Below are 26756 nucleotides of genomic sequence, written 5' to 3' on the forward strand. Positions count from 1 at the left end.
GACAGTAGAATATTTATAACATGAGAAGATGACAAATTATACCCAGTTTGCAGACAGGAGTTCAGTATAGCTAGAGCACATATTGGTCCCTTTTGAATTGTCTTTGGAGTATGTGATTGTGGTGCTTCCCTTTTTCAACACCAGAGGTGACCAAAACACTGACGCTGTTTCATTTGATGTTTTGTCCTTTAACAAATATAAATTCTTTATTGCTCCATTAGTTGTAACATGCATAATAAAATGATCCAAATTTTCAGTGTTTTCTTTCCATAGCATGAGTATACACAGCAAAGTAAAACAAAAAAACACAATCAGATGAATCATTTTGTAATCGTTTAGGAACTTTGGAGATAGTAGCAATATTTGGCACAACAGCAGGACCATAAGATACATTTTAATAAGAAAAAACATACTCAAAACAAATTGCAGATCATGTTCCTCAGGTTGGTTTAGTCAGTGCCAAAGTATCTCTGTCCGAAATGTGTCGGAGCCACTGGGTGAACCTCTGTGGTCAGAATGGTGATATCTGGAAATTCCTGGATTATAGATTTAGCTCCTAAGAGAAAACGAAAAAGGTGTTAACATACTGAATTAAGATTGCAAGGCATACGGATTATTAATGTTTCACAACTGGTGAAAACCAGCTGATCCTAAAATGCAGCTCTATTAATACAAATTCTCATAATGGACAGTGTGCTAATTCCTTATTAATTCCTTATTATTCTCTTGATATGCTGATGCTGCAGCAGCCACTAGGAGGGTTTAAATAGAAAAAGAAAAAAAAATTCAACATTTTCTGAGGAAAAATGTTTAATTATTAGAAATCAACAAGCCTCAAGGCTTAGAACATTTTATGGTAACATGCCCTTCAGATTTCAGTATTTCAGGTGTTAAAGTGGAAACGTACCCAGTGATGGCACTAGAAAGGGCACTGAGATTGAAAAAAGATGAAATCCTTCTCTGGATAATCATGAATATCCATATTAAATGTCAAGACAATCTGAATATAAGTTGGTGGAGGAAAGCCTCCAGTTACTAGTTGACACATTATTCCAAAACATCCAAAATTACATTTAAATCCAGGAAGTCCTGCTGGACGAGGCTAATCATCAGCAGTGGCACTGAGCAGAATTGTGATTACCAGCTGTAAATCGCATGAACACAATGATACAAGATCAGAAATGCAGAAATGATGAAATGTGTGATCAGATGAGTAAAAAAAAAAAAAAACTGGTGACGAGCTGCAGTTGCAGTGAACTGGCTGTGTTGGTTTACCATGAGGTGTGGAGAAGAGGCTGAGGAGGATAATATGTTTGGGCTGGACTCTGTGCTCTATCAGCACCCTCACTGCCTCAATCACGGTGTTCCCTGTACCTGCAGACACAGAAGATTTAGGGTTAGACCTTGAATTTGTGTCCTAGTGTTTACAATGTCACTTTATTTTACTGATATAAAAATAATGTGTTAAGTGAAAAGTTTTTGGCTTGACTTTTCAGTGGATTGGTTACATAAAATATATCATTAAATGCAAAACATTTTAAATTACAGTTTAACTGGTTGCATATCACTAATGCATTATGTTTGTATTGGATAAAGGTTACGGGCTGTGTGCTGAGTCTGACCATGAGAATGGGCACTTGGCAGGCTTTAATTTCTGACCCTGTTAGCATGCATCAGTGTTCCATCAATCGAACAAAACGAAACATACCTTTAACCTGGCTTGGTTGCCATCACGTATTTTTTCAAAATCTGAGAGCAGAAAAATGCTGCTTTGTGACATTGGGAAACCAGGGCTATTAAGATTCTATTTTTGTTAGCCCTCATTATGCTATTCAGCCGCTTGGTGGCTATCTCTCAGGCACTGTATAATTTCCCCCATGAGAGCTATAATTATCAGAACAGTGTGAATGAGCCTGTATGATGTGGAAATGCAGACTTGGTGGGGAAGGTCAAGTCAAGAGAGATTTCTCAGAATGAATAAATGGATGAAACTGTTTCCACATTTGCACCAAAATGGACATCTCTTAACATTACTGTGCTGCTGAAGGTGGTAAACTGGAGTCATCAGTGGGATAAACTGTTACCTCTGTTACTTACTAAGAATAGGGTACATGAGCAGCACTTTTCTTCTGTACACGTCTGGGGGGAACTTGGCGTAGTAGACCTTGGCTTTCTGTGTCTCCTCATCGCTTTGGATCAGGATCTTGCCTATGCGGATGGAGCGGCAGCAGTCCCGGAGACCCTGCTCCATAGCCTCACCTGTGAGATGCATAACACAACTGGGATTGAATTATTGTACATTTAAAGAAGTTTGTGGTTTGGAACGGAGTGTTCATTAGTGGTGAAATCACCCACCACAGGGCCTGTAATATATTTACACACCACTTCAGAGGTACACTTTATCACGATCCCATAATGGCTTGTAGCATATTGAGTATGATAACATGTTTTGCAATTTTTAACTTTTTTGCCTTTGATAAAACTGTTATGTCCAAATTTATTTTATACAACTTTATATAACTAACTAGTACTGCAGATTTCACTCTACTCCTTTCACCTCTGCAAACGTGATTGTTATGCATTCAGAATAAACATTCATGCCTCTGAGCGCAAAGTCTACACAACCCACCACTCTACAAACATGCACAGTGCAATGGACAACTTTACAATTGCCCTGGGAAACTTCTTCTGGGAGTTGAAGGGTAAATTCCTGAACATCAACCCCTGAGGACGTGTGTCAAGATGCTGCTGTTGTTTGGACTTGCATAGAAAACAATGCATGCAGGTGTTTTGATTATACTAGGATTATACTGGATTTGCATATGACTGCAATAACTTATTAAAGAGCAAGCTGAAGAACATGATCTGCAAAGTACAGAACTGAACATAACTTAGTATTCAAATGATCAATCAATTTCACTGAGAGGAAAAAACTGACTGCTGATAAAAAGGGCACAAAATAACCTGAGCTGATGAATAAGGGCAGATCACAATGTACAGCGTAAATGCACAGTCAGCACAAGTCACATATGCACAGAAGACATAATTCATACCCTTACAAAGCAGAGAGTCTAATTTGGTGGGTGAGCTCTCAGAGGTTTAACTTACCACTCCTCATAATGCTGACTCCACAGTTGCCTCTTTCAAACTTGACACCTTCGTACTTGTAACCTGAGGGAGAAAAAATGAAGCAGGAACATTCACAAATGCAGCTTTTCTGGAAAAGTCTACTGGAAAAGTCAGATATGTTATAGAAGTAAAATACAAAAAGATGGGGGCCTTGCATCTGTTTATATTTATTTGTAGATTGTAGCTAGTCTAGGAGTATTTTACATGCTGGTGTGCTGATTCTGCGTCTAAGCTTTAAATCTAAAGACTGTAATCAGAGGGAGATTCTCACCTGTTGGTGTGGTCACAGTGCACTCTGAATAGGGAAGCTGATTCAAACCCTCTTCAACTACTAGTCTGATCTGTTGTTGGACCAAAAAGGTGATTTGCATTTTAGAAATGTACATACACATGTTTACAGTATGTAAGCTAGTAATAAAGTCATAATCTTACCAGTCGGTCAGCACAAAACACAAAATCTCCTCTGCTGGTTGTCCTGAAAATATAAATATTGGCTTGATTAGATCAGTTTAGGGTATTGGTCAATACTTATCATTCATATTTGTGTATGTTATGGTAACCGGAGGTTTTAATAACACAAAACTTCTTTATAAGCAGCTCTGTTAATACAATAAAGGTGCAATGGAGGGTATGGTGCATGTCAAATGTTGTTTCCCTGTCTAGAACCAGTGTTTGGCTTGCCTGTTCTGGGCTACTGTAGAAACATGGCAGTGCAACATGGCTGCCTCCATGGAAGGAGACCCGCTCCCTATGTAGATTTAAAAGGCTCATTCTCAGGTTAAGAAATCACTGTTTTTTTCTAGTGATTACACAATAATGACAACATATTTCTGAACACTATGTTCCATTTCTGCTGATAGATCACTGTAAATATTGCACATTACACCTTTAAGATTATTTTGTGGCTTGTGCAAAATTATATTCAGTTATTTGTTAATTAGCAATAAATATATAATAATATAATATAATATTATAATATTAAGTGACCCCTCAGCATCCAGCAGGTAGCATCCCAGTAGCCTGCGATGCTACCTGCTGGATGCTGAAGGGTCACTTAATATTATAATATTATATTAAAACAACATAAACAACATTTCTCAAGAATTCAGCCTGATGTATTTAGAAACTAAATACAGTTTGTGGGTGAGCAGCATGAAGAGGGCAGTGTGACTGAAGAAGTCAGTGGATCAGTCATATATCCTCTATGACCAACACACATCATTCATTAGGTCATATGTCAAACATATGACAAGACACACTGATTATTTGAATATAGGTGTAGAAGCCCTACTAGTATACAGTATTTTACAAAGTTAAATGACATTTCATGGTACATTAGTTATGCTAATATTCTCTCAAATTCTCTGTTCTAGTTGAATCAATGAATCTTTTCTGTGGCCATCAAATTACTAATGACATTTTCCCACCATACCATTACACTAAAGGTTTAGATTTAGTACTCAATGACAGCACCTAAATGTCTGCCTTAAAACTGGAGATAATGATTCATAAAAATATATACTAGTCTAGTCTGTACCACAGCAATCAGGTCTGCTGCTGAGATTTATTGTAGCTATGTGCAGTGTGGGGACTCACTTGTCTCTGATTATAGTCTGTAATTCACGGATCTGGTCGTTCAGAGGGAGCAGTTTGAGCTGAGGTCCCAGGTGGTCCTGATCTGCAGGCTGGATGGAGGCATCACCTGGCTCAGGGTTGGACACCACCGCAGGGACACTGCTGCTGTTTGCGAACCGCACCTGCTTCATTGGGTGCTCCTGGCCACTGCTGACAGTGTTCAGTTGCTGATTGTGGCAGGGCATCCTGAATAGGCGAACAAGGGGATTTTTTTCTAAATCTGTGCCAAAGCCAGAGAGCCTTTCCTAACCGAGAGACCCCTTTACTGACGGTTTACCCGCCGCCTGACAAAGACAACGTGCTCTTCCTTTAGCCTCCACCCTAGTTTTAAACTGTAATTATCCGATTCAAGCAGCTGTCCCATAAAACCTACTCTTTAGGGCCACATTCAAAAGCATCTGGCTGCCCAACCCCGTCGTGTTGAAATGCGCCGATATTTCTTCAAAGTTGTGATAGTGTCAAGTGAAGCTGCTCGGTCGGTTAGCTTTGACACTGTCAGCGTAGACGAAGGCCGGATATGACGTAACCGGCGTGTCGACTAACCGCCTTCCTCCTTCGTAAACATGGCGCCGATGTTGGCACCGCTGAAATGCGGATTTCACTTTCAAAGACGAAAACTGGCGCTACTCCTTCGCCAGACAAGCTCGTATCACATCTGGAATAAAGGTCGCGGTGACAGCGGGACCGGCCATAAGCGCCAAAGTACATTCCTGGTGGGTAGAGAGGCGGGAGAGGACACGGTTGGTGGTGTGGCAGCCTCCAGGCAAGGACAGGGACCAAAAGTCTTTCTGACTAACTTCAGGGAAGTTCGCTTTGATATGCTCGTCCTCTTTTCTTGTTTGTTTGCAACAGTGCTGGTTGTCGTGTGAATATAAATTAACGCTCGTGATGATTCGGTGTTGAACGACACCTAGTTAGCTAACTGGCTGTTTTGTTAGTTAACTAGTTAGCTGCGTTATTTGCTACCGTCATGTCGTAATACTAGAGAGTTGTTATAATAAGTCTAAATTACGTTCTTACTTTTGACCGCATGACAAGTCCACAGATAATAAAATCATACCAAGCCCGACTATCTAGTTAACAATAAAGTCACAGTTTGACTGAGTGTTGTCAGTCAGTTGTCTGAGTCACGTGTTGTAGGTACAGACAGTCTGACAGTACATGTTAGATAAGACTTAATGTTTCTGCTAATGCAGCTGTCATTGCGTGTAAACGGCCTGTTTTAGTGATTATTGACAAACAAACAAGAACCAAAACTCAGTTTTTAAGTACATATTGTTAAAACTGAGGGGATCTAATTGAACAGTCAAGCCAAAAAAAAAGCTTAACTTAACCTTTCCTAAGATTATAATGTTCAGATTCTGCCAAATCTGTTTTATTGATGTGTTTGTTTACCTATAAGGTCATTTTGGATGTTGTAGTGTTCTGGGTGGCATTTAGAAATCCAATATTGTCAATATTGGTTTCCCCTTTTTTATCAATGTGATTATGAATTAGTTATAGCTAGGTGTATCTATCTATCTGGCAGATAAATTCTTTGCATCACTAGAATCTAGTTTAAATTTAGTGTCAGTTTTTTTTTACAAACAAACCTACACATTTGAAGGTAATGTTTGATGTAGCTTGTATGGCACTGGTACATAAATGAAATTATTGTCTCAAAACAGTTGATACTTGATGATTCTTTACTCAAAATGTGTTGTTTCTGCTGTATTTGTTTTTATAATATCAAAGCATGCTAAAAGGATAGATTTCTTATGGGTTGCTCACTTATATAGTGCCTTGATGGACATCACAGTATTAGTCCACTAATATCACCAGTGAAGACACTATATGTAAGAGTTTTGTAGAAATATATCTACAACACACGTTACTCTTAAGCTCAGTATGCTTATCTTAAACCACACCCAGTGTATCTTGGTGTTATCGACAAGCACTCAGCAAATGTAGACATGTTAGTTTTCATCTTTCATAAACAGAAACTGCTTGTTTGTTGAATCTGTTTCACAGTCTCCTAAAAGGTTATGTACTACTAGATGCTTTGAAAGGATTTCTGCAAATCCTTTTATCATCTCAGAAAAATCTGGAGTTGTATTGCTTTATTGATTTCATGTTGGTTAAAACAACTCAATTAGTGACAAATATTTATGAAAAAAAACAGTTGTCGCTAACCCACCAGCTATTACCAGCGTCTCCTCTGTCAATATCTTTGTTCAATATGTCCCCAACCATTGCATAATGTTGCATGAGTTTGACTTTGGTCACTTTGTACTGATCTTTCTTATTGAGCTTCAGTGTCTCTAAATAATAGTGTCTTTGCAGGAACATCATCAAATAAGTCATATCATGTGTTTCAGTTGAGTTCCCCCACACACTTAAGGACAACTACATGGAGCACAAACAAGAGCGAAAACAGTCGTCAGATTTTGGAAGCAGTAAAAGTAAGTGTTTTTGAGAATTGATTGTGAAACAGTGTCTGTGATCAAAATAAACATAGAATAACATTATTCACTGTTTCCTCAGTATTTGCAGGTGACAGACAAACGGACATGCTGGCATGGACATGCGGGAGGTGGACTAAGTGCAGATCCAAAGAATGTGGTGAGTACAGTACAGCCTTGGGTTACTGAAGATATTTGTGCTGCTTTTTTAAGACATCAATCTTGCATGTGTACACAAAACAAAGAGCACTTGTAACCTGCCAACATTGTGCCCTTCAGTATTGATTCACCAAACAGTTAAAAAAAAAAACAACTTAGAAATGTCATTCGAGTTACCAGAGCTAACCGATCTGTCTTTTCTGACAACTGTGTTGATCAAACCCAGTGTTTTTTAGTTTATGTTTTGGGATTCAGTCTGGGTTTTTGTGCTGATGGAATCATATAAAACAAACAATCTGCCATAAAGTTATTTTGACATTAATTATACATTAACAGATCTCCTTCACATTTTTACAGAGTAGTCTCTTCAACTATTTTTGTTAATCCTCTTTTCACACTGTCACATAAAGCCTGATTGTATTTGATTAAAGGCAGGTGTTGGGCACAGTTTCACTGTAATTTGCTTGGAGGTGCTGTAACATGGTGCCACCATATTGAGTGGATTAGAGGAATTACTGCATATTGTTTGGCCTGCAGAGAGTCCCTGTGGCAGGTGTGTGGTGGAGCGTGGGTAAACAGCCATGCTGGCACCAGTGGGCTCTCAGCTTCAACTGGGATGACAGCCCAGGGGTCTCCTGGGACTTGTAGTGTCAGGTGGGATCCCTAGGTCCACCTGGAAGCTCTGCTGTTGTTGCTTCTCCCAGGGCTCCCTTGGCATTTGATGTTCCATGTCTGTGCCCAGAGAGCCATCTTTAGGTTATCCTGATTGTCACACTGAATGTACAGTGCAAGTTAGTTGTCAGTATTGTTAGGTTAGAGAATTAGTCTTGTAGTAAATATTGTTATATCCATTTAGCCTCTGCTGTAGAGGTCAGACTTTTATTTATTAAACTATATGTAATGTGATCTAAACAGAAGCGTTGTTTTTGTTTTGTTCTTCTCCACAGCTGAAGGAGGTGAATACAGCCAAGATTCTGTCTGCTATGCTGTCTTATGTATGGCCAAAGGACAGACCAGACCTGCGGGCCCGTGTTGCTATCTCTCTGGGCCTGCTCGCTGGTGCCAAGGTATGTTTACAGACAGTGTCATGGCTATCACGGAGGTTTCCATTCATATATTGCTTCTTTGTAAATGTTTGTCATAAAAGCTGATTTAATCTGTTTGATCAGTGCTAAGCAGTGTTAATAAAGCATACTGCACAACCAAAGATATTTTCAGCTATTTAATGAGGCTTCTGTTTACATTTATCCTTTGTAGAGGGTCTTCCTTCTGCAAATTGATATTATGTGCGCTATTACTGGCTTAGTGATAATTTAAATACCATGCTCTGCAGACTTGTTCTTGCATGCTTCTGCATTTATAATCTGACATTGTCAGGGTGTTAAATAATCAACATAGACAATCAAAATAATAATAATAATACATCATGTGAGTGGCTTCTGAGACTCATAACCTCTCTCTGCTGGGCTTTACAGGAAAGACAGCAGCCCTACATTTTATGGTAAAGCCATTAAATGCAGTAAAAAAGACATGTAATATGTCAAGGTTGCCAGTGATGCCGATTAAACTCTCAATGTTTTGGTGTCTTTTTAAATTCATTGTTTGAAAATAAAAAATTCGAGAAAGAATGCCAATGTTCAGCCAAGACTTGTTTTACAGCAAAATGGTACACAGATAAAAGAGACAAGTGTAATTTCTGGTCATTTAATTAGTTTATCTTATTTCCTCTCTATATAAATTATTCTTTTTAGAAAGCAGAATGATCCACATTTGACAGTGTAATTCCTGTACCTACCCTTTTAATAAACTTTAGTCGGGGGTACTATTATATTCAGGACAAACACCACTGTTGCAATATTTGTGTTTATATCACCGTACAATATACCACATTTAAGGTTTTCTGTTGCCGTCTTCTTGATCTACTTGCCATCTGTTGATGGATGCTCTAATCACCTTGCTACACTTTGCTTATGTCAGCTTAGATGATAATTTTGAAAACTGCCGTTAAACATCGTGTTTTAAAAGTATAACTGTCTCAGTACAGTGTAGTAGTTTTCATGAAGATCATTTCTAAAAAACAATAAAATCTTGGGTATATATAGTTAAAATATTTTAATTGAAAATACACCACCTTTTTGTTCAGTATAAAAGAGTGGGCATTTAAAACAGTGTTTCTTTTTAATAATTATTTGGAAGCATCAATCAGTGTATTCTTTATTTGATCTTCCTTTGTTGTTGGTCTCTAATTTATACCCTGGAAAACAATCACAAATTCTCAGCTCCTAAATAAGGATGCCCTGCTGCTGCTTAGCATGGCTCCCTCTAGTGTGTGCCAAGGAGGAGAGAAAACACACGTACAATCTAGTCCCCTCCTCCTATTTTCCTGCTTGGCTGGAGTTAGCCTCAATTTCTCCTGTTTGTCTGTTTAAACTGAAACCACCAGCAGCGTGGAGGCAATTTTTAAATCAACTAAATAATTGTGTGGTTACAGTGCACCACACCTCTGCACTCCACACGATCGGTGACATTTCCATTCCAAATAACAAATTATATAGAAGCTGTTGTTTTTGTTGGCCTAAAATGAATCCCTCTGTCAGTGCGCCACTCTATGTGTCATGCTATTATATTAAGCTAATTCTTGATAGCATGGAGCCTCCACTACTTGACAAAATATCTTTATTATGAGGTGACATATCACCAGGTACAGATTGACATGGTGCCGTTTTATCTCCAGTGTTGGCCGTTAATGGATTAAAAGAACACATCCCACCTTATCAAGTATTAGTGGTGAAATTGAAGACATGTTCTTGCCCTGTGATAATAGGCTCAGACTATTTCTGTGTCATGTTCTGTTGTCTTGGTAGCAAAGTGGCAGATATTGTTTTTCCTTGAGGGTCTCAGAGGACGTCTATTGTCTGAGTATAATACCCAAGTGTATAAAGTGAGAACCCTGGAGATGTAGCTTTTGCACTATAAATGGTGCATTATTAGATGCCCTTTTGTATTAGCAGAGACTCCATGTGTTTTTATTTTTATTTTTATGTGTTTTTATATAATTGTTACTATTATTAATCAAAATGATATCATGCAAAATTTGAAACAAAGAGAAAAATAAAAAACAGCTATCGTCGGTTTTAGGGGTTGAGAGGTTGAAATGAAATGGGTTTCAAATGAAAAAGCTTTGCTGGGTGCTGCTGTGTTCTCTGGCTGTCCTAATGTGCCGTGGACCGCCTAGCCTGAGTCACACAGCTGTCCCTGTGCTTTTAATTAGCCGTAATAACCATTTCAATTCCATTAGCAGGAAGCACTAGCACCAGCACAGCCAGTCAAGAAGAATACACACATGCATGGCATGCACACTCACACAGCATACCATACATACACATCCTTGAATGCACCTGAACATGTTATTTTTGATTTCCTGCCTAACAGTGAAAATCCATGTTTTCAAGCACATTGGGTGCAAATATGTAGACAGTATAAAAAGACACTATAGAGGACTAGAAAAATGGCACTGATCTATACTGAGCATATGTCTGTCTAATAGGCCATTTGAAACTATTTCCCTTCTCTTTTTTTCTCTTCCTCTCTGAATGCTTCCTCCCTCCCTCTCTGCCTTCCCAGATCACCAATGTGATGGTGCCCTTCATGTTTAAGTATGCAGTGGACGAGCTTAACCAGATGTCGGGACACATGCTGAACCTGAATGACGCGCCAAGCACAGTGGCTACCATGGCAACGGCCGTGCTGATTGGCTGTGAGTCCCAGACTTGTATTGCACTGGCAGGTGCCGCGCTCATTGGAGGGGACTGTGGGACTGCCTATTATCTACAGGCTGACCTTTCCCAACACGTTCATATCAATGCCGCTTAGCATCCCCTGGCTCTCCCTCACGTTATTTACATTATGTGCTCCACACCGTATTGGAGTTCACTTCTATTAATCCACATGGCCCTCTCGTGAGTGCTGATGACTTTCCAGTATGATACCTGTGTGATGCCAAACAGTGCTGTATACATTTTTAAAGCAGCTTGGAAGAAAATGCTAATGTGCTTTGAAAGTAGTTGGGTATTTTTTTAAATGTTACAGAGGCCAGGCATGTTTCTTTCACTTCAGCCCTGGAGGTCGCCTTTCTTTTTTTTCTCCTTTTCATCCAAATGTGCCCTGTGAATACAAGAGGGGTCAGGGGTGAGATGTAGCGTGAATGCGAAGTTCTTCTTTATCAGAATACCTGCCTCCCAAGCTGCTGACAAAAAACAAAAATGAATAAATATTGTAAACCTGACACCCACTACAAGTCATTCTGGCTTCAAGTGAGATCAACTTGGATGAAATGTACACTTAGCCTTGTAGCCACTTATTTTAATGAGCCCACTTAGGTCTTCACACTAATGCTGCCTGTTGAGTAATGAACAGGACTCCAGACAAGATGATTTAGGATGACGAGGAAGAATGAAGGGCAAGCTCTTAAAGAAAAGAATTGTATTTTTTTCCCCTCTTTGCGACACTCTGGGGCCCGGTACTTGGAGCCAGTGATGACAGGTGTAATTTGTCTGAAAAGGTTGCGCAGTGCTCATCCTACCTTGTCAGATGTGGACACATTGTTCATTAGATGAGCATTCCTATTTAACGCCACATTACAGCCCCATGAAGACCAGCAGACAGAGCGATTATTGCCCTGACTTTGGTCTCAGCAGACGAATGATGTTCACACAACTCGGTGAAATCGCCACAGGAAGGCCACGTGTCATTCAAACACAGACTTATTAATTTGACAGTCATGCTAACCAACTGCTTGTATAATAGTTTCTGATAAGTGTAAGGGATCCAAAAACTGCTTTTCTTGGATTTAGAGAGATGAAACTCTAGGACATTGGTGCATATCAGGCAGATTCCTTCAAAAAAAAACTATGCAACAATAAAAATATCTGAAAGAAAACTATGTTGCTTGCATCCACCATGTCTTACAGAGCAGCAGAAAGTTTCCATTTAACAGGGGTGTTATTAACTCTTCATTGACATCTCCTAGTCATAGCTTTCCGTGGCTTCCATTTTTCTAGTATTCTGCTCACACATATTCCTCTCCACACCATACTCAAACTCAACACACTTGTGTACACTCAGGCACCCTCCCCTTCGTCAGTCTGCAGTGTGCTGGCCTGCCATAGTAGTGAGGCTTCAGACAGCATCCTGCTCTATAATTACAGAGGCTCATGGAGGCTGCTGCTGTAGCACTGCAGGACTTGCAGACCACAGATGATGTGAAAAACCTGCCCCCATCCTCTGATACATGCCTGTACTTTAGAACATTTGACAAGCATCAACCCTGTCTAGTCTCACCTGTCTAAATATACTGTATTCAGCTACATTTTGTAGGACAGAAAGGTATGGGTCAGATTCTTGTTTTGCTGCTTCATAACAATGCTGAGGCATGCTAAGTTGAGGAAAGATTCTCACTTGCCCAGCCCTGCTTTTCACAGCAGGTGTGCTAAACTCTCCATCTCCTCCGCTATCACAGATGGCGGGTCACGGGCTTGTGCAGCCTTCTTCAACGAGCTGAGGAACACTGTGTTCGGCAAGGTGGCCCAAAGCTCCATACGACGCATCGCCAAGAACGTCTTTCTCCACTTGCACAATCTGGATCTGGGTTTCCATCTCAGCCGCCAGACAGGAGCACTGTCCAAAGCCATCGACCGCGGCACACGGGGCATCTCCTTTGTCCTCAGTGCACTTGTCTTCAATTTAGGACCCACAGTCTTTGAGATGGGCCTCGTCAGTGCCATTTTGGTAGGTTTCTGTGTCAAATAAACGCATAAATGAGTAGCCGTTATCTTTGGCCATTAAGTTATTATAGGATACTACTAGAAACACTGCTTACAATTTTCTGGCTCTTATTTCTTGTTGCTGTTACCGTTACAGTTCTTAATGATAGTTCAGGATCTTCAATCACCTTGACACTCTTCACAGCAGATTGTCCGGAAATTAATTTCGGGGTTATTGTCTCATTTACATTCTAAATGGAATATGAATCCCCATGAACTTTTGGTGGCAACACAGAGACCATTAGTGTCAGTGATGAATCCCAAAGCTTTGTAGCTGCTTAATGTCCTCCTGCAGAGTGTGCCCTAACAGATGCCCCCCTCCTTGGCCACCACTGAAAGAATGGCTTGTCTATAGCTCAGTGCTATTATTCCACTATGGACGTAATGTCAGCTTGCCTGTAATGAGGGCAGACTCCATTGCCCAGATAGCTAAAGCATTAGCACGATTACTTCTTGTAGTTTCTCCACCATTTGTAACACACAATTTCATAGTGGAATGGTCAAAAGCAGTGCACTCTCTACACACCTTGTGACGCCAACGCTGGGGCCCAATGGTCTGATGATGTCTCTTGATTTATTTATTTTTTTATAGAAACCTGTTGAGCCACTGCTTTTAACAGATGCTTTGTCTTGACTGCTTTTCTCTTCTGCAGTATTACAAGTGTGGTGGACAGTTTGCAGCAGTGGCCTTGGGTACTTTATCAGCATACACCTTTTTTACCATTGCCGTCACTCAGTGGAGGTAACAGCAAAGATGTCTGTACTTTCTCTGTATTTATCTGCACTTCAGTTTTAGTGTTTAAGACTTGACTAATAATTCAGTGAATACATCTGCCACTGTCTGTGCTGCCAGTAAGTAGTCATAGGCTGGAATATGTACTTAAAAAGTGCTTGCATCATTGTGCATATGTCTTGTCAGGACTCGTTTCCGGATCGAAATGAACAGAGCAGATAATGAAGCAGGCAACGCAGCTATTGACTCCCTTCTTAACTATGAAACTGTTAAGGTGAGATCCAACCTCATGAACAACCACACATATCCAGACATACCCACATCTCCCATCCACCCTTTTTCAGCTTCTTTTCATCCCATCCTACATCAACCATTCCCTTTCTTTCTACTCTATTTCTTCTGTTCACTTAATCCAGGCACATTGATGTGAACAAATATTGACTTGTCTGTGATAATAGTGTTTCACTGGCATGATTACCACTGTCAGAATTTTCCTTTTAATCAAAGAAAAGCTCTGTCTCTCAACAGTTTCACACACAAACTCTGTCAAAACAAGTGCAAGATACATTTTAAAGTCAGTTTAAAACAACTTTTAGACAATTTAAATTTATGCCTGAAAGGATAGAAAGTCGCAGTCAGTCTCAGTTCACCTACACTGCAACTAATAAACTTACGAGCATTGAATCCTTATTTCCTCATCTTGTTTTAATAACCTACTATGCAAAAGCAGATTGAATAAGATTAAGAATATTTGTATATTCTTTTCAAATCCTTAAATTGATCATATTATATGCACATCAAACTAAATTAATCTTAAAGACATTTGTAGGACTTTTTTTTTTTTTTTTTTTTTTTTTAAAGACCACAAAGCAACAACTGTGTTTAATGACATTAATGTATTATTCCACATAGGTGGTCATATGCCCCACTAGTTATCACAGAGTAGCATTACACCAATGTAAGCACACATACTTGGATTGATAGTGTTGTTATGGAACCTGTTAAAATACAATGATTTAGTTATTGAGTCAATAAATATGTCTTACTAAGACCAGTAAAATGTTTGCAAACGTATCCCTTCTGCATACATGATTTCTATACAGGATCAATAATACCCCTGTAGTATCAAGCAAAATTACCTTTGGGAAGCAGTTCAGTGTTCTCTCTGTCGGTCTATTGTTATGAAAGTTCTCATTTCCAAATATGGTGGTTTGCAGTTGTCAGGTATAAAGACATGACGCATTTTATTTATGACACAAAAAGAATGAGATTTTAAACCTTTAGGAAAAATTAAAAGACATTGGATTGAACATGTGTTAGTGTTTTACATCATGATACTTGAATAGATTATTCTCACTTAACATGGAGATAATATCATGGTCATTATTGTGATAGTAATTTTGTATACATTGATGTCAGACCTCGACTAATGATTATTTTCAGGCCAACTGATTGATTTGTTGATCTCTAAAATGTCAAACAATACTGAAAAACATTCATTATAATTTTCTAAAGGCCAGGGGGACATATTCAAAGAGCTTCTTTTGTTGACTTGCACTCCAGAACCTAGTACCTACAGATATTGAGATTATCATGTCAGACAATGTAGGTGAACAAATAATCAAAACGAAGATGGAATTTGGGATTTCTTCTATAAAAATAAATCTCTGGACATACATTGGATAAAAAACACATTATTGCCTGGATTTGTGCATTGCTTGTGTATATTTTTCTTTCTCTCTCTTCCCCTCAATGTCTGTCCTGCTCTTCTTCTTTCTCAGTGTGAAATTGTCCAAAATGTCATTCCAGTCAGTACAAACGAGACATTTATCACTGGCCTCTCAGGACTATTTTAGTCAATGACCCAAATTGTGTCTCAATAATAGTTTTGGACTGAAAGTGTCTGCCACTGGAGGTTTTGTTTTGAATAGAAATGTCTGCTCAGGACCAGGGTGGATTATCAGTGAAAACCTGACTGTGATGTAGTGTGAATGTAAACATTATTTTATGCTTTCCTCACTGGCATTGTAATCCTAAATCTTCTTTTTTTTTTTTTTTTTTTTTGTAGTTTTAAGCCTTTTCCTAGGTACCCTCATTGTGCACAGCACACATACAAACATAATCACTATCCAGTTTCTGCTGCTTTCTTGGCTGTTCCAAATATATTTTGGTACCCATGTTATTTTCTTCGCTGTATTGTTTTGCGTCCTGTTTTTCTTAATGTTTTGTTCTGTGTTATTTTGTGTCATCTGTGTCAATGCGGCCGGATTTAGCATCACTCTGAGCTGTGAGTGTGCATATGTAATTAGATCTCCGCCCACTCAGAAATCCGTTCCACTTTCATAAAGGGCTGGATGAGAACCTGAACACAGTGCTGTGCTTTGGTTTGTCCTCTGTGCACTACTTTCCTCTCTCTGATTCCTTGCATTTCCCTATATGCAAATCAATAGCCAGTCGGTAGCTGCACAGCACCACTGCCGTTAGCTAGAGAAGCAAATCGCCCACTTAACCAGAGCAGAAAAACAGTAGTGCAAACTAAACAAACAGCAATATTAGGTAATTGGCAACAGAGTTGTGGAGGGTTGTTGTTATGATTATGCTGTAGTGTGCTTGTGGCTGATTCATTAGACTTTTTTTTTTCCTCTAAATGATAGCTGTATGTCTTAATCAAAATTAGTGCTGCTTGCGTGGCGTAACACTTAAGAGAGCTATTTGTGCTATGTTGGTAGGTGTGTATGTAAGCTGCTACAGATGTAAATACAGAGGCTGACGACATCTCCAATGATGAATACTCTGCAGCAATTCTTGTTTAACTTTCAAGTGTGGTTTAGGCTGCCTAATATAACTGCTTAATATATTCTTCACTGCGCCATAACCACTATCCTCTGCCAAAGGTTCAGATCAGATCCACAGCCTGCTCAGCCAAGCAGGGTCTGGATTCTGTTCTATTGCTTTCAACATCCTTAAAGATCAGTGGGGAGGATGTGAAGATGCAAAGACATGAAAAAGTGCTTTAGAAACCAACTGAGACTCAGACTACACCCAGATCGGTCACTGAGAACAAATGCAGCCTTGAGGCAGGCTGCACTAAAGTGTCTCTCTGCCTGACACTGCTCTCCATGCTTCCTTAACCTTTAACCTTAACCATATTTTGTGTCTCTCCCACTTTCTCTCTCAACTTACATTTTCTTTCCTTTTGTGAATCCTTTCTCCTCGTGCCCTGTGCCCTTCTCTTATCCTTCTCTTTTTTTCTTTTTTTTTTTTTTCTCATCTTGGCTCCAGTACTTCAACAATGAGAAGTACGAGGCTGAAAGGTATGATGGATTCCTAAAGATCTATGAGTCATCCTCTTTAAAAACCACATCCACGCTCGCCATGCTCAACTTTGGCCAGAGTACCATCTTCAGCTTCGGCCTCACTGCCATCATGTTGCTGGCCAGTAAGGGCATTGCAGCAGGTGAGTGATGGAGGAGTTTTGGGTTGTGGTTTGCAAGTGTGCGATTAGGTTACGGGTGTTTTCCAGCTTTTCAGAAAACAGTCAAGTTAGGTAAACCATGAAGAAATGTGAGAACATCCACCTGTAAAGGTGAAAAAAAAAAAAAAATCATCTGACCAGAATTTACCTCTTTGTGCTCGCAGTCTGTGCCCACAGCCCAGTGGAGAACAGTGTGCATTTAGAAATATAAAAGCTTAAAAAACATCACAGAACAAAATCAAATGGACAGATGAAAATGACAAGTGAAACCCTGACTGAACTGGATAATAGAAACTAAATGAGAACAAAGCACAGCAAGCATGAAAAAAGAGGCATGAATGGGAAATAAAGTAGACTTGATGCAGAAAATGAAATCACAGGGGGTGGAGATGGATTCAGACTGTAACAGGCTTTGTCTGTTTTCACAACTTGAAAGAAGAAATGGTTTGTGTGTTGCTTTTTTAAATTTTGTATCCAAAGATACATCCATGATACAATAGTACTGGATAATGTGTAGCTCTTTAAGTTGTTCTGTTACCGTCATGCAGGTACAATGACCGTGGGAGACCTGGTGATGGTGAACGGCCTACTCTTCCAGCTTTCCCTCCCTCTCAATTTCCTGGGCACAGTGTACAGAGAAACCAGACAGGCACTAATAGATATGAACACTCTTTTCACCCTGCTCAGCGTTGACACCAAGATCAAGGTAACTTATTGACCTAAGATGCACTTCTCTACACTGTAGCAGTATATCACAGAATCTTTTGTTCTTTTTTTTTTTTCTTCCTCTAACAAAAGGCAAGTAGAGATGAACTTGTACACAATAGAACAGAGTATAGAGTTCAGTAGAAAGCGGCGGATCCTGCGGATGCCCGATACCGTCAGATCTTGGAAGCTAGAGAGGGCTAGGCCAGGTTAGTACTTGGATGGCAGAGCACCTTGGAAGACCAGGGGTCATTAGCCTCAGCCACTAAGGCTGCAAAAGCTATTGCGCTCTCAGTGTCTGTCCTAAGCCTGAGTAAATGAGAGAGTTGCATCCAGAAGGGCAGCCGGTGTAAAACTGCCAAGTTAATTATGCGGATCAATTGATCCACTGTGGCGATCCCTAACGGGAACAGGTAAAAGAAAAAAAGTAAGAAAAGTAAGAGTTCAATGGAAAAATTGAAAACAAAGGTTAACTTGCCTTTAAACCAGACTTTTTGTCAAACAGCTGCACTTAATCAAGACAAGTAGACTTCTCTCCAAAGCCACTCTTCCAGAACACATGAACATGTTGCCCCGCCGTTAATTCTGGTTTTAGCTATTTCAGCCAACTTCTTTTTAGTTGTAGCTTTCTCAAATAAAGTCTTCTGTTGATGAATGAAAGCTGCTGTGGGTACCTTTTGTACCGCAACTGACTAGCTGTAGCTACAAAAACAGAAGTATAACATGTCTACCTGCAGTGCCTTATGGGAGACTCTTTACCCACACGTTGAGAGGAAGGGGAGAGTGAAAGTACGAAGTAGGTTGACAGGCAGGTCAGCCATCCAATGGTTTTGTTTGGATCGAATTAAATGATTGCTCAAACTTTTTTGAGCCCTTGTGCTCCCACAGACGATCATTCCTGTTGACAGTTCATGAATTATTCATTGGCATTGGGATGAAAAGATAAATTGAAGAAATGTAACAAAAATTATTCTGAACAAGTGTGTACATGTCCTCTAAAAACCTGACAGGTTGTAGTCAGTCATTACATGTGACACATGTCCTTCCTTTTTTGCTTCATTATATAAACAGCAGAAGACAAGCATGTTGGTATTTTTTGTTTTCTAGATTTACAATTGGTTAAAATTGTATATGTGATATGTTTTTTTTGTTGTTGTTTTGCTTGTGGGTTTGGTACAGATCATCAGCTCAATCAGCAATAGCTCCTCTAAACAATGACCATGATGTTTACTGTCAAAATGTGAAAAGAAGAGAGAAACAAGAACAAATGTTCCAAGTTGTTTTTGTTAACCTGTCTGTTTTTTTTTTTTTTTTGTTCATTTTTTTAGAATATGTGTCACCATGTTTTTTGCATGGTCTCCTGTCTACTGTGCTGCTTTTTCCCCTAAAGTTTTCCAGTGCCAGTAGGCTTGCATCTGAGGATTATTTCATTATTGATTAATCTGCCAATTTTTTCTTCACTTAATCATTTAATCGTTTCGTCTACAAAATGCCCAAGGTGACATATGCAGATTCATTTTTTCTAAACATCAGATCCTTACATTTTACCTGCTAAAAAATTGATAATTATAATAAATGCTGATCAGTGAATATGGCAACAAAGAAAATGATTATAATTGAATAATGATTTTAGCCCATGTACTGCAATTTATATGGTTTATAAGGGGTGACGGTTCTGTATAGTGTTGTTAGCGTTAAACTGTCTGTAAATTCACCTTATAAACACACTGAAATAGGGAGTCATATTCAAATATTTAAAACTAGAAACTGTTTTGCTAAAACCTGAACCATCAAAAATTGCTCTAATAGACTCTAAAATGTAAGCCTGTGTGTTTCATCAGCGTGAGACATTTCATTGCATTCATTTTTTTTTAAACAGCCCATCTTGCGTCAAAAGAGCACACTTAAGTGCAAATGTGCGCCTGCCATCTAACATTATGAATGCCATTCTCGTCTCCAGCCTGTAATTACAGTAGGAGACATGAATCTGTCCAGTTATTTTTCACTCATCAGTAACACTCCTCTCCATTGTGATTCCCTGTGGAATGGCACTCCCCAGCAACCCATTACTGTCTGAATGCATCTTTTTTTTTTTTTTGTGAAACACATCGGCCTATTATGTAGAAAAAAAATTATTGAAGTAGCTCCCCCTTACTTGAAACTGTTACACAAAATAAAAAATAAATGATTTTGGCTTTTTGTTTTGAGGGTGGTGTTGGAGGTGAAATTATCATCTGTTTATACTAATGGACTGTGAGTTATTTGTATTAATTGGCTGAGGTGGATTGTGGGTGATTATGTTGCTATTAGTTTGTATAGACATGAAGCAGAGCAGGCTTTTACTCTGAGGATAAGGACAGTGCTTCATTCACTGCTGACCTTGGCTGTGGCTCGGCTCAGTATGTACTGAAAGTTTTCACGCCTATTGATCCTTCAGTCACCATGAAGGGCAGCTTGTGAAAATTCAGAGTGTCTTTTGAAACGACCCGTTGAATTTGCTCTGAATGTCTCTGCTTAATGTGGTCCGTGTAAGCTCTGTGCTCGAGCATTATCCCTTTTTACAAGGTGCTGGAGTAACATTGCATCATGCCGGGCCTTTTCTGCCGGTGGGTGTTCTGTCTTCATCTCCTCTGTTTCTGTTTCGTCAGTTTCAACCGTCTAATGGTTTTTTATAGGAGAGGGATCTCGCCCCGCCATTAGCCATCACACCACAGGAGGCCACCATCCGTTTCGAGGATGTGTATTTTGAATACCTGGAGGGCCAGAAAGTCTTAAATGGAGTGTCCTTCGAAGTTCCTGCTGGGAAGAAGGTGGCTATCGTTGGTGGCAGTGGGTCAGGGTAGGTCAACTTTCACAGAAATATACTGAGTGTCAAACCTTTAGCTAGGAGTATGCAAACTCATTTGTATGTGCAGCCAGTCTTATCATCAGATATCATCAGTAGACAGTGGGGTTGCGGCTCACAGACAGAGTGATGCTGACGATTGGTTCCACGTCTGGTTGCAGGAAGAGCACCATTGTGCGGCTGTTGTTTCGCTTCTATGAGCCCCAGCGGGGGAACATCTTCATAGCAGGGCAGAATATCCGAGACGTCAGCCTTGACAGCCTGAGGAAGGCTTTGGGGGTTGTACCTCAGGTCTGAGACACACTAACACAAAAAAATAAGCAGAGAAAGAGAGAAAAAGTCATTTTATCAACACAATGTATATTCATTTTTTGTATTTGGAGCTTCTTCATCACAAATGTAATGTACATGTTGTTTATGTATTATATGTCTTCTTAATACAATAGGTAATATATTTGGTAATTATTGGTAGTTACATACAACAAGGGGGCAGCATAGAACAGTGCAACATTAATAGTTAACCACAGCCTTAGAAATAAGCTGAATTCAGTCGGGTTTTTACTGCAGTGAGCTCAGAGGCTGATCTGAACAGATGGTACATGAACAGTGTTTTGTCATTTGCGTTCTTTCTCTTTCTCCCTCCGTCCCTTCCTTTTGCATCTGCAGTCCTCTGTCTGTCTCTGCTACAGTAAAAACATTCTCTAAAGCCTAATTTTTTTTTTTCTAACTGTGTTGCTGTCAGGATGCCGTTCTGTTCCACAACACCATCTTCTACAACGTGCAGTACGGGAACATCCACGCTACACCGGAGGAGGTGTACAAAGTAGCGCGTTTAGCAGGCATCCATGATGCTATCCTCAAGATGCCCCATGGCTATGATACCCAAGTTGGGGAGCGGGGCCTCAAGCTGTCAGGTTTGCTGCACCATTATGACTACTGTTTAAATATGGTCTCTCTGCACAAGAAAGTGAATGAGCTGTGCTTTCTGTTGGTTCCCTGGATGGTATGCATACACAGAAAAAAAGATAAATGCCGCTATTACCTCAATAACTGGCTGCTAATAGGTTAATTTTTTGTTTTATTATCATAAAAGTAATGGCAAACAAATATTAATAGCTTTAAGCTATAATCAGTTTTTTTTTTTACTTCAAACAATATATATATATTATATATATACACACACACGTGTGTGTATATATATATATATATATATATACACACACGTGTGTGTGTTTGTGCTAATAATTATAGTGCTCTGAGAAAGGACTGCAAGTGAAGCATAATAAATTGTCTGCAAAAATGTAGCATTTTAAGTAGTTAAATATGTAAAATTGTGATTATGAGTTGTAGTCGTGAAAAGTAGGTAATGATTCAAATTCATTTATTAATTAAGATCTGACCTTATTTTATGTCATTAATTCATGATGGAACTTGAACTCTAGCTGCACCATGATTATTTTATCTTTTTCTACTGTGTTGCGGATGAACTTATTTAATAGCATGTTGACTAACAGTTCAAGTTGTCCTCATTTGATCTGCAGTGATAGCACAAGACTCTGTAGTATTTGGCTCCTAGCATCACTCTGCAATTCATTAGCCCACGTAAACAGTGTGTGAGCACTTTCACTCAACATTCAAAATGCAATTACTGGCAGCAATGATTTCTTTATGTGGAGCGACTGAGTGACTGAGAGAATGGACAAAATAGAGACTTGACTAACTTCTCATTAATTTCACTGCTGCTGTATGTGACAGCTGCCACTGAGTTTGTGGTAGTTGTGTTCTGGGCCTCTAACTTCATTGCTGTTTTCCACTGCCAGCAATGTTTTTATCTGCAAAACGCTGCTTGCCTTCTAGAGGTCACACACAGTGCATTAGTCTTAAAGGCCGAGTCAGACACGGTGGGACAAATCTTTGCATTCTGCTCATACTTCTTCACAAATGAAAGTCAGTTTTAACAGTCCGAAGCCTGTAGTATTAGTATTAATTATCTAATGAAAAGTGCCAGACAGAGAAAAACAGAGACCTGCTGTATCTTTGCTTATTTCAAACCTTTTAGCTTGTACCTGGTTTGCTTCATTTATGACGTCTGTTGTTTTGTTTCAGGGGGGGAGAAGCAACGTGTCGCCATTGCCCGTGCAATATTAAAGAACCCACCCATCCTCCTGTATGACGAGGCCACATCTTCTCTTGACTCCATCACAGAAGAGGTGAGTCTGACAGCGCATGAAGCCATGCATGCTGACGGGCACAGGCACGCGTACATAACATACCCATGAGTGGCCATTCTCTGCTGCAAGGAGGGGTTGACACCTCACCGTGCCTGCACACACATTTAGCAGAGCAAACACCCACTCAGTCACCTGCTGTAGGTTCACAATAATTCAGCTCACTCCTGCGTCACATACCTGCTGTGACATACACCCCCTCGCCCCCCCACACACACATACACACCACCCTCATGTTCTCCATTGCCACCTGCCACTGTCTTCTCCTACTTAATCTCCAGCTCAGCTTAAACCCCACAGTCTTTGTAAATGTTACATTTAATGAGAAAGTTCAGCAGAGGACTCTGTGAACTCCGGGAAAATGAGTGGGGCAGTCGACGTGGTTGGTAATTAAGGTTTTCTGTTGCTTCTCATCACTATAGTGTTTTTATATTATCATATGTAAACATTGGAAGGAAAAGCATATGAAGGTGGATGTTGCTGAGCAACATTGTGTTGACTTAGCTTCTTCTTCAAATCAAAGTTTGGCAGTACATTTCATATATATCCTGTCATTCAGGCACTTTTTTTTTCTTATTATTTTTGCAGACCCCCATTATTACAAACCTGGGGAACTATTTTTCTTTGGATTAGTGATCAGGGGGTACTTTTGTGAAGCTTAACAGTGTGATAATGTCATTTTCCTTTGTGTGCTTCCAGAACATCCTGAGTTCGATGAAAGAGATGGTGAAGGACAGGACATCAGTGTTCATCGCCCACAGGCTTTCAACAATCGTAGATGCAGACGAGATTATAGTGCTCAGTGAGGTAAAAACTCATCCATTTATTTTTTTTTACTTGATTTCATAACTTCCCTGATTAACATTTCCAGTTGTAAAACAAGTTTCATAAAAAGCTAATTATATGACGGCTCAGCGTTTCCTAATATAAACATGCGCCGTGTTAATTGCCAGTCCAGTTGGATGATTTTGCGTTGAAGGGAAGTATGATGACCTGCACTCTGCGTGACCTTCAGTGCACTGTCTGCCAGCAGCAAGAATTTAGCAAGTATGCTCTGTGTTTGCAGCTCATTTATTTTCAGTTACCTTTCTTTAATGTACATGATGAAAACATACTTTGTTTAGCTTTTCTCATTAACTTCAACAACAACAGGACACTGTTAGTAGAAGTGAATGTATTATTTTCTCCATAAGGGCTCATTAAAGCAGTCAGACTCGACTGGCTGTTTTGGTCAGATGGCGTGTCTTGTTTGTCTCGGTGACTAATAATGTATGGGCCAGCTTCCCAGACACTGATGAGGCCTTATCCAGGGCTAAACATGTCTTTCAGTGCAGCTCGCCTTTCAAACAGTTTATCCATGAGGTTCTTGGTCAGCCCAGAGGTGCCATGGAGACAAAGACAAGATTTTTTTTATGAGTAAATGTGAATCTTTTTGGTGCAGTGTCACTGTGTTGTGCATCAGAGACATATTCAAGTGTAGAGCAAAATGCTGCAGTGTGTAATGGGTTGGGCTTGGTGGGACTGTAAAGCACAAAAGGAGACAGAGTGCAGTCAGTTACTGTCTGTAAAGCAAGAGTTAATATCAAACGCAGCACACAGGTGAAGTGTCATTTTCCACCAGTGCTCGAGACAGATATGATAAAATGAGAAGAGGTTCTTTGAACTGCGGCGAATAAGAAAGTGTTGTTCCATGTTTCCAGAGTCAGATGGCAGGGATCAGAGGGTCGTGGTGAGGAGGCATGTTTGCGTGTGATGTCGCCATGGCGTTTGCTGGTGTCACCAGCAGAGGACTGCCTGGGGTGCTCATTAAAATAACGAGCGGATGCAGTCACGTGCTCATCTGCATGCTCCTGGGAGGTGGGGGGAAAGGGGGGGTGTGCCTTCATTTGTGTTTGACTGTGTGGGAGGTATGTGTGTTTGTTATGTGTGGATGCGCGTGTGTGTCTGTGAGTCCATGTTTTTGTGAGAGGAATGCAACAGTTGTTGGGGAGGCGGCAGGGATTCTAGGGGGGAGCTGACTCTCCGCAGAGAGTGTGGTCAGCATTGTGTGGTCATGAAGAGATGCTAACTATAGGACTCTGTTTGCGTGGACCCTTCATTTCAACTTCATGTGTGTTGCAGCCATTTTTTTTACCTTTTTGCTAATTTATTTTTCCTTTTCCTTTAATTTTCTCTCTCAGGGCAAAGTGGCCGAACGTGGCAACCACTACACCCTCCTTAATACCCCAGGCAGCCTCTATGCAGACCTGTGGAACACCCAGAACAGTAAAATCCTGAACAACAGCAAGAGCTTTCCTGAGCTGCCAGCTGAGCGCTTGTCCCAGAAGGAGGAGGAGAGGAGAAAATTGCAGGAGGAGATCCTTAACAGTGTGAAGGGCTGTGGGAACTGCTCCTGTTGAGAGAAGCTGCCACCTCCATGTCTTTTCATCCCTCACAGATGGCCTACGCTGGAATCCCTGGTCTGTTCGGTACTTGGGTTGGTGGGGGGGAGCAGGGTACATTCCCCCTCCCCAGTCCAACCAAACCCCCACCCATGTGACTATCCCTCCTCCTCTTCATGTGAGTAAAGGCCAATGTTCGCCAAAGTGAAGTAGGAGGAGCAGAACAGGGAGCAAATGTGTTTAGCACTGGCTGGTGTCCAGAGATATAGCTTCTATGCCAGTTGCTTCAGCTGAAGCCAAGCATAAGAGACCTTGTATATCACATACTTGTGTGGAAGACATCTGTTAGTCAACATGGTTGCCCCCCTCCTCGTCATTTCTGACATCAGGTTTATTGACATCTTCCGTTGCACTGGAAACAGATGAGAGTACACATAATGACATATATATGCCTTGGTTCTGACAAAATTTGTATTGATTTAATTTTTTAAATTATTTTATTAATAAATGGAACCTATAGCTTGCTTTTTTATACTAAGGATGTGTACATATTGCAGTTTATTCTGCGATTAGGTTATCACACCAACTGGAATAACTAAGATTGTTTTACAGCATGTGTTCATTTGAGAAACACTATTTCATAAAGCAGGATACTTCAGAGGAATTCAGTCATGATGCACACTGGCCATGACAGCTCTGTGGTGAATTTGCAGCATGTCACATTCACACATGTAAATATAACACTGAGAATGACAACAAGTAACTCTAATAAATAATGAATGGTTTTCTCCACCGTTGGAGCCACATTAAGAGTCAACAACTTGAAAGTCTCCTCTGGGAACGTTTTGCAGTCATATCATTTAGCCTTGGTTGACGGGCCTTTTATTACTGCTAAGACAGCTTTTTGGATCGTATAGGCAAACTATGTCGACTTCTTTCTGAAGGTCATATTTAAATGTGATAATGTTACAGATTGACAGTATATGTACATCCTCATTTTCAGAGGGCTTTTTTGCTGTGGTATTTTGACACTGCTGGCAACTTGAATTGTATTTGTAATTGAAAAATATTAATTGGATGTCTCGTACTATACACACCATGTAAACCCTGTTTCATAGTAGTGTGTAATATTTTGATCATGTGAGTACTCTGCAGACAGAGTAATAAATGCTGGCTTTTGTCTAAATGGCAAGGTTTCCAGAA

At 40.0% G+C, this 26756-nt stretch overlaps 2 protein-coding genes across 2 annotated transcripts; one reads left to right on the forward strand and one right to left on the reverse strand.

Annotated features, from left to right (window-relative positions):
- Positions 1 to 172: 172 nt before the first annotated feature.
- On the reverse strand, positions 173 to 5317 carry uprt (uracil phosphoribosyltransferase (FUR1) homolog (S. cerevisiae)). The gene is made up of 7 exons (XM_026330746.2): positions 4726 to 5317; positions 3562 to 3604; positions 3401 to 3470; positions 3109 to 3171; positions 2098 to 2259; positions 1276 to 1374; positions 173 to 556 (listed from the first exon to the last, which is right to left on the reverse strand). Exons 1-7 carry the CDS (start codon positions 4947 to 4949, stop codon positions 450 to 452), a joined length of 768 nt encoding a protein of 255 aa, XP_026186531.1. The 5' UTR covers positions 4950 to 5317; the 3' UTR covers positions 173 to 449.
- On the forward strand, positions 5285 to 26756 carry abcb7 (ATP-binding cassette, sub-family B (MDR/TAP), member 7). Its single transcript, XM_026330734.2, has 16 exons — positions 5285 to 5477; positions 7122 to 7205; positions 7288 to 7365; positions 8312 to 8431; positions 10989 to 11121; positions 12883 to 13151; positions 13840 to 13928; positions 14106 to 14193; positions 17202 to 17376; positions 17943 to 18100; positions 20775 to 20938; positions 21106 to 21235; positions 21687 to 21858; positions 23051 to 23154; positions 23872 to 23979; positions 25353 to 26756. The coding sequence occupies exons 1-16, from the start codon at positions 5328 to 5330 to the stop codon at positions 25569 to 25571; spliced, it is 2241 nt and encodes a 746-aa protein (XP_026186519.1). The 5' UTR covers positions 5285 to 5327; the 3' UTR covers positions 25572 to 26756.

The sequence above is a fragment of the Mastacembelus armatus genome, chromosome 10 (genome assembly GCF_900324485.2).
Source record: "Mastacembelus armatus chromosome 10, fMasArm1.2, whole genome shotgun sequence".
Taxonomy (NCBI): Eukaryota; Metazoa; Chordata; class Actinopteri; order Synbranchiformes; family Mastacembelidae; genus Mastacembelus; species Mastacembelus armatus.

What these genes read in the sequence shown, in the direction of transcription:
- uprt (XM_026330746.2), bottom strand. Translation starts at nt 4,949, where the DNA reads ATGCCCTGCCACAATCAGCAACTGAACACTGTCAGCAGTGGCCAGGAG. An exon ending in AGTCAGCATTATGAGGAGTG is followed by an intron (nt 2,260 to 3,108) that starts GTAAGTTAAACC and finishes TGCATCTCACAG; the next exon opens with GTGAGGCTATGGAGCAGGGT. An exon ending in CCTCTTCTCCACACCTCATG is followed by an intron (nt 557 to 1,275) that starts GTAAACCAACAC and finishes GTTTTCTCTTAG; the next exon opens with GAGCTAAATCTATAATCCAG.
- abcb7 (XM_026330734.2), top strand. Translation starts at nt 5,328, where the DNA reads ATGGCGCCGATGTTGGCACCGCTGAAATGCGGATTTCACTTTCAAAGA. An exon ending in GCCTCGTCAGTGCCATTTTG is followed by an intron (nt 13,152 to 13,839) that starts GTAGGTTTCTGT and finishes TCTCTTCTGCAG; the next exon opens with TATTACAAGTGTGGTGGACA. An exon ending in GCGTTGACACCAAGATCAAG is followed by an intron (nt 18,101 to 20,774) that starts GTAACTTATTGA and finishes GGTTTTTTATAG; the next exon opens with GAGAGGGATCTCGCCCCGCC.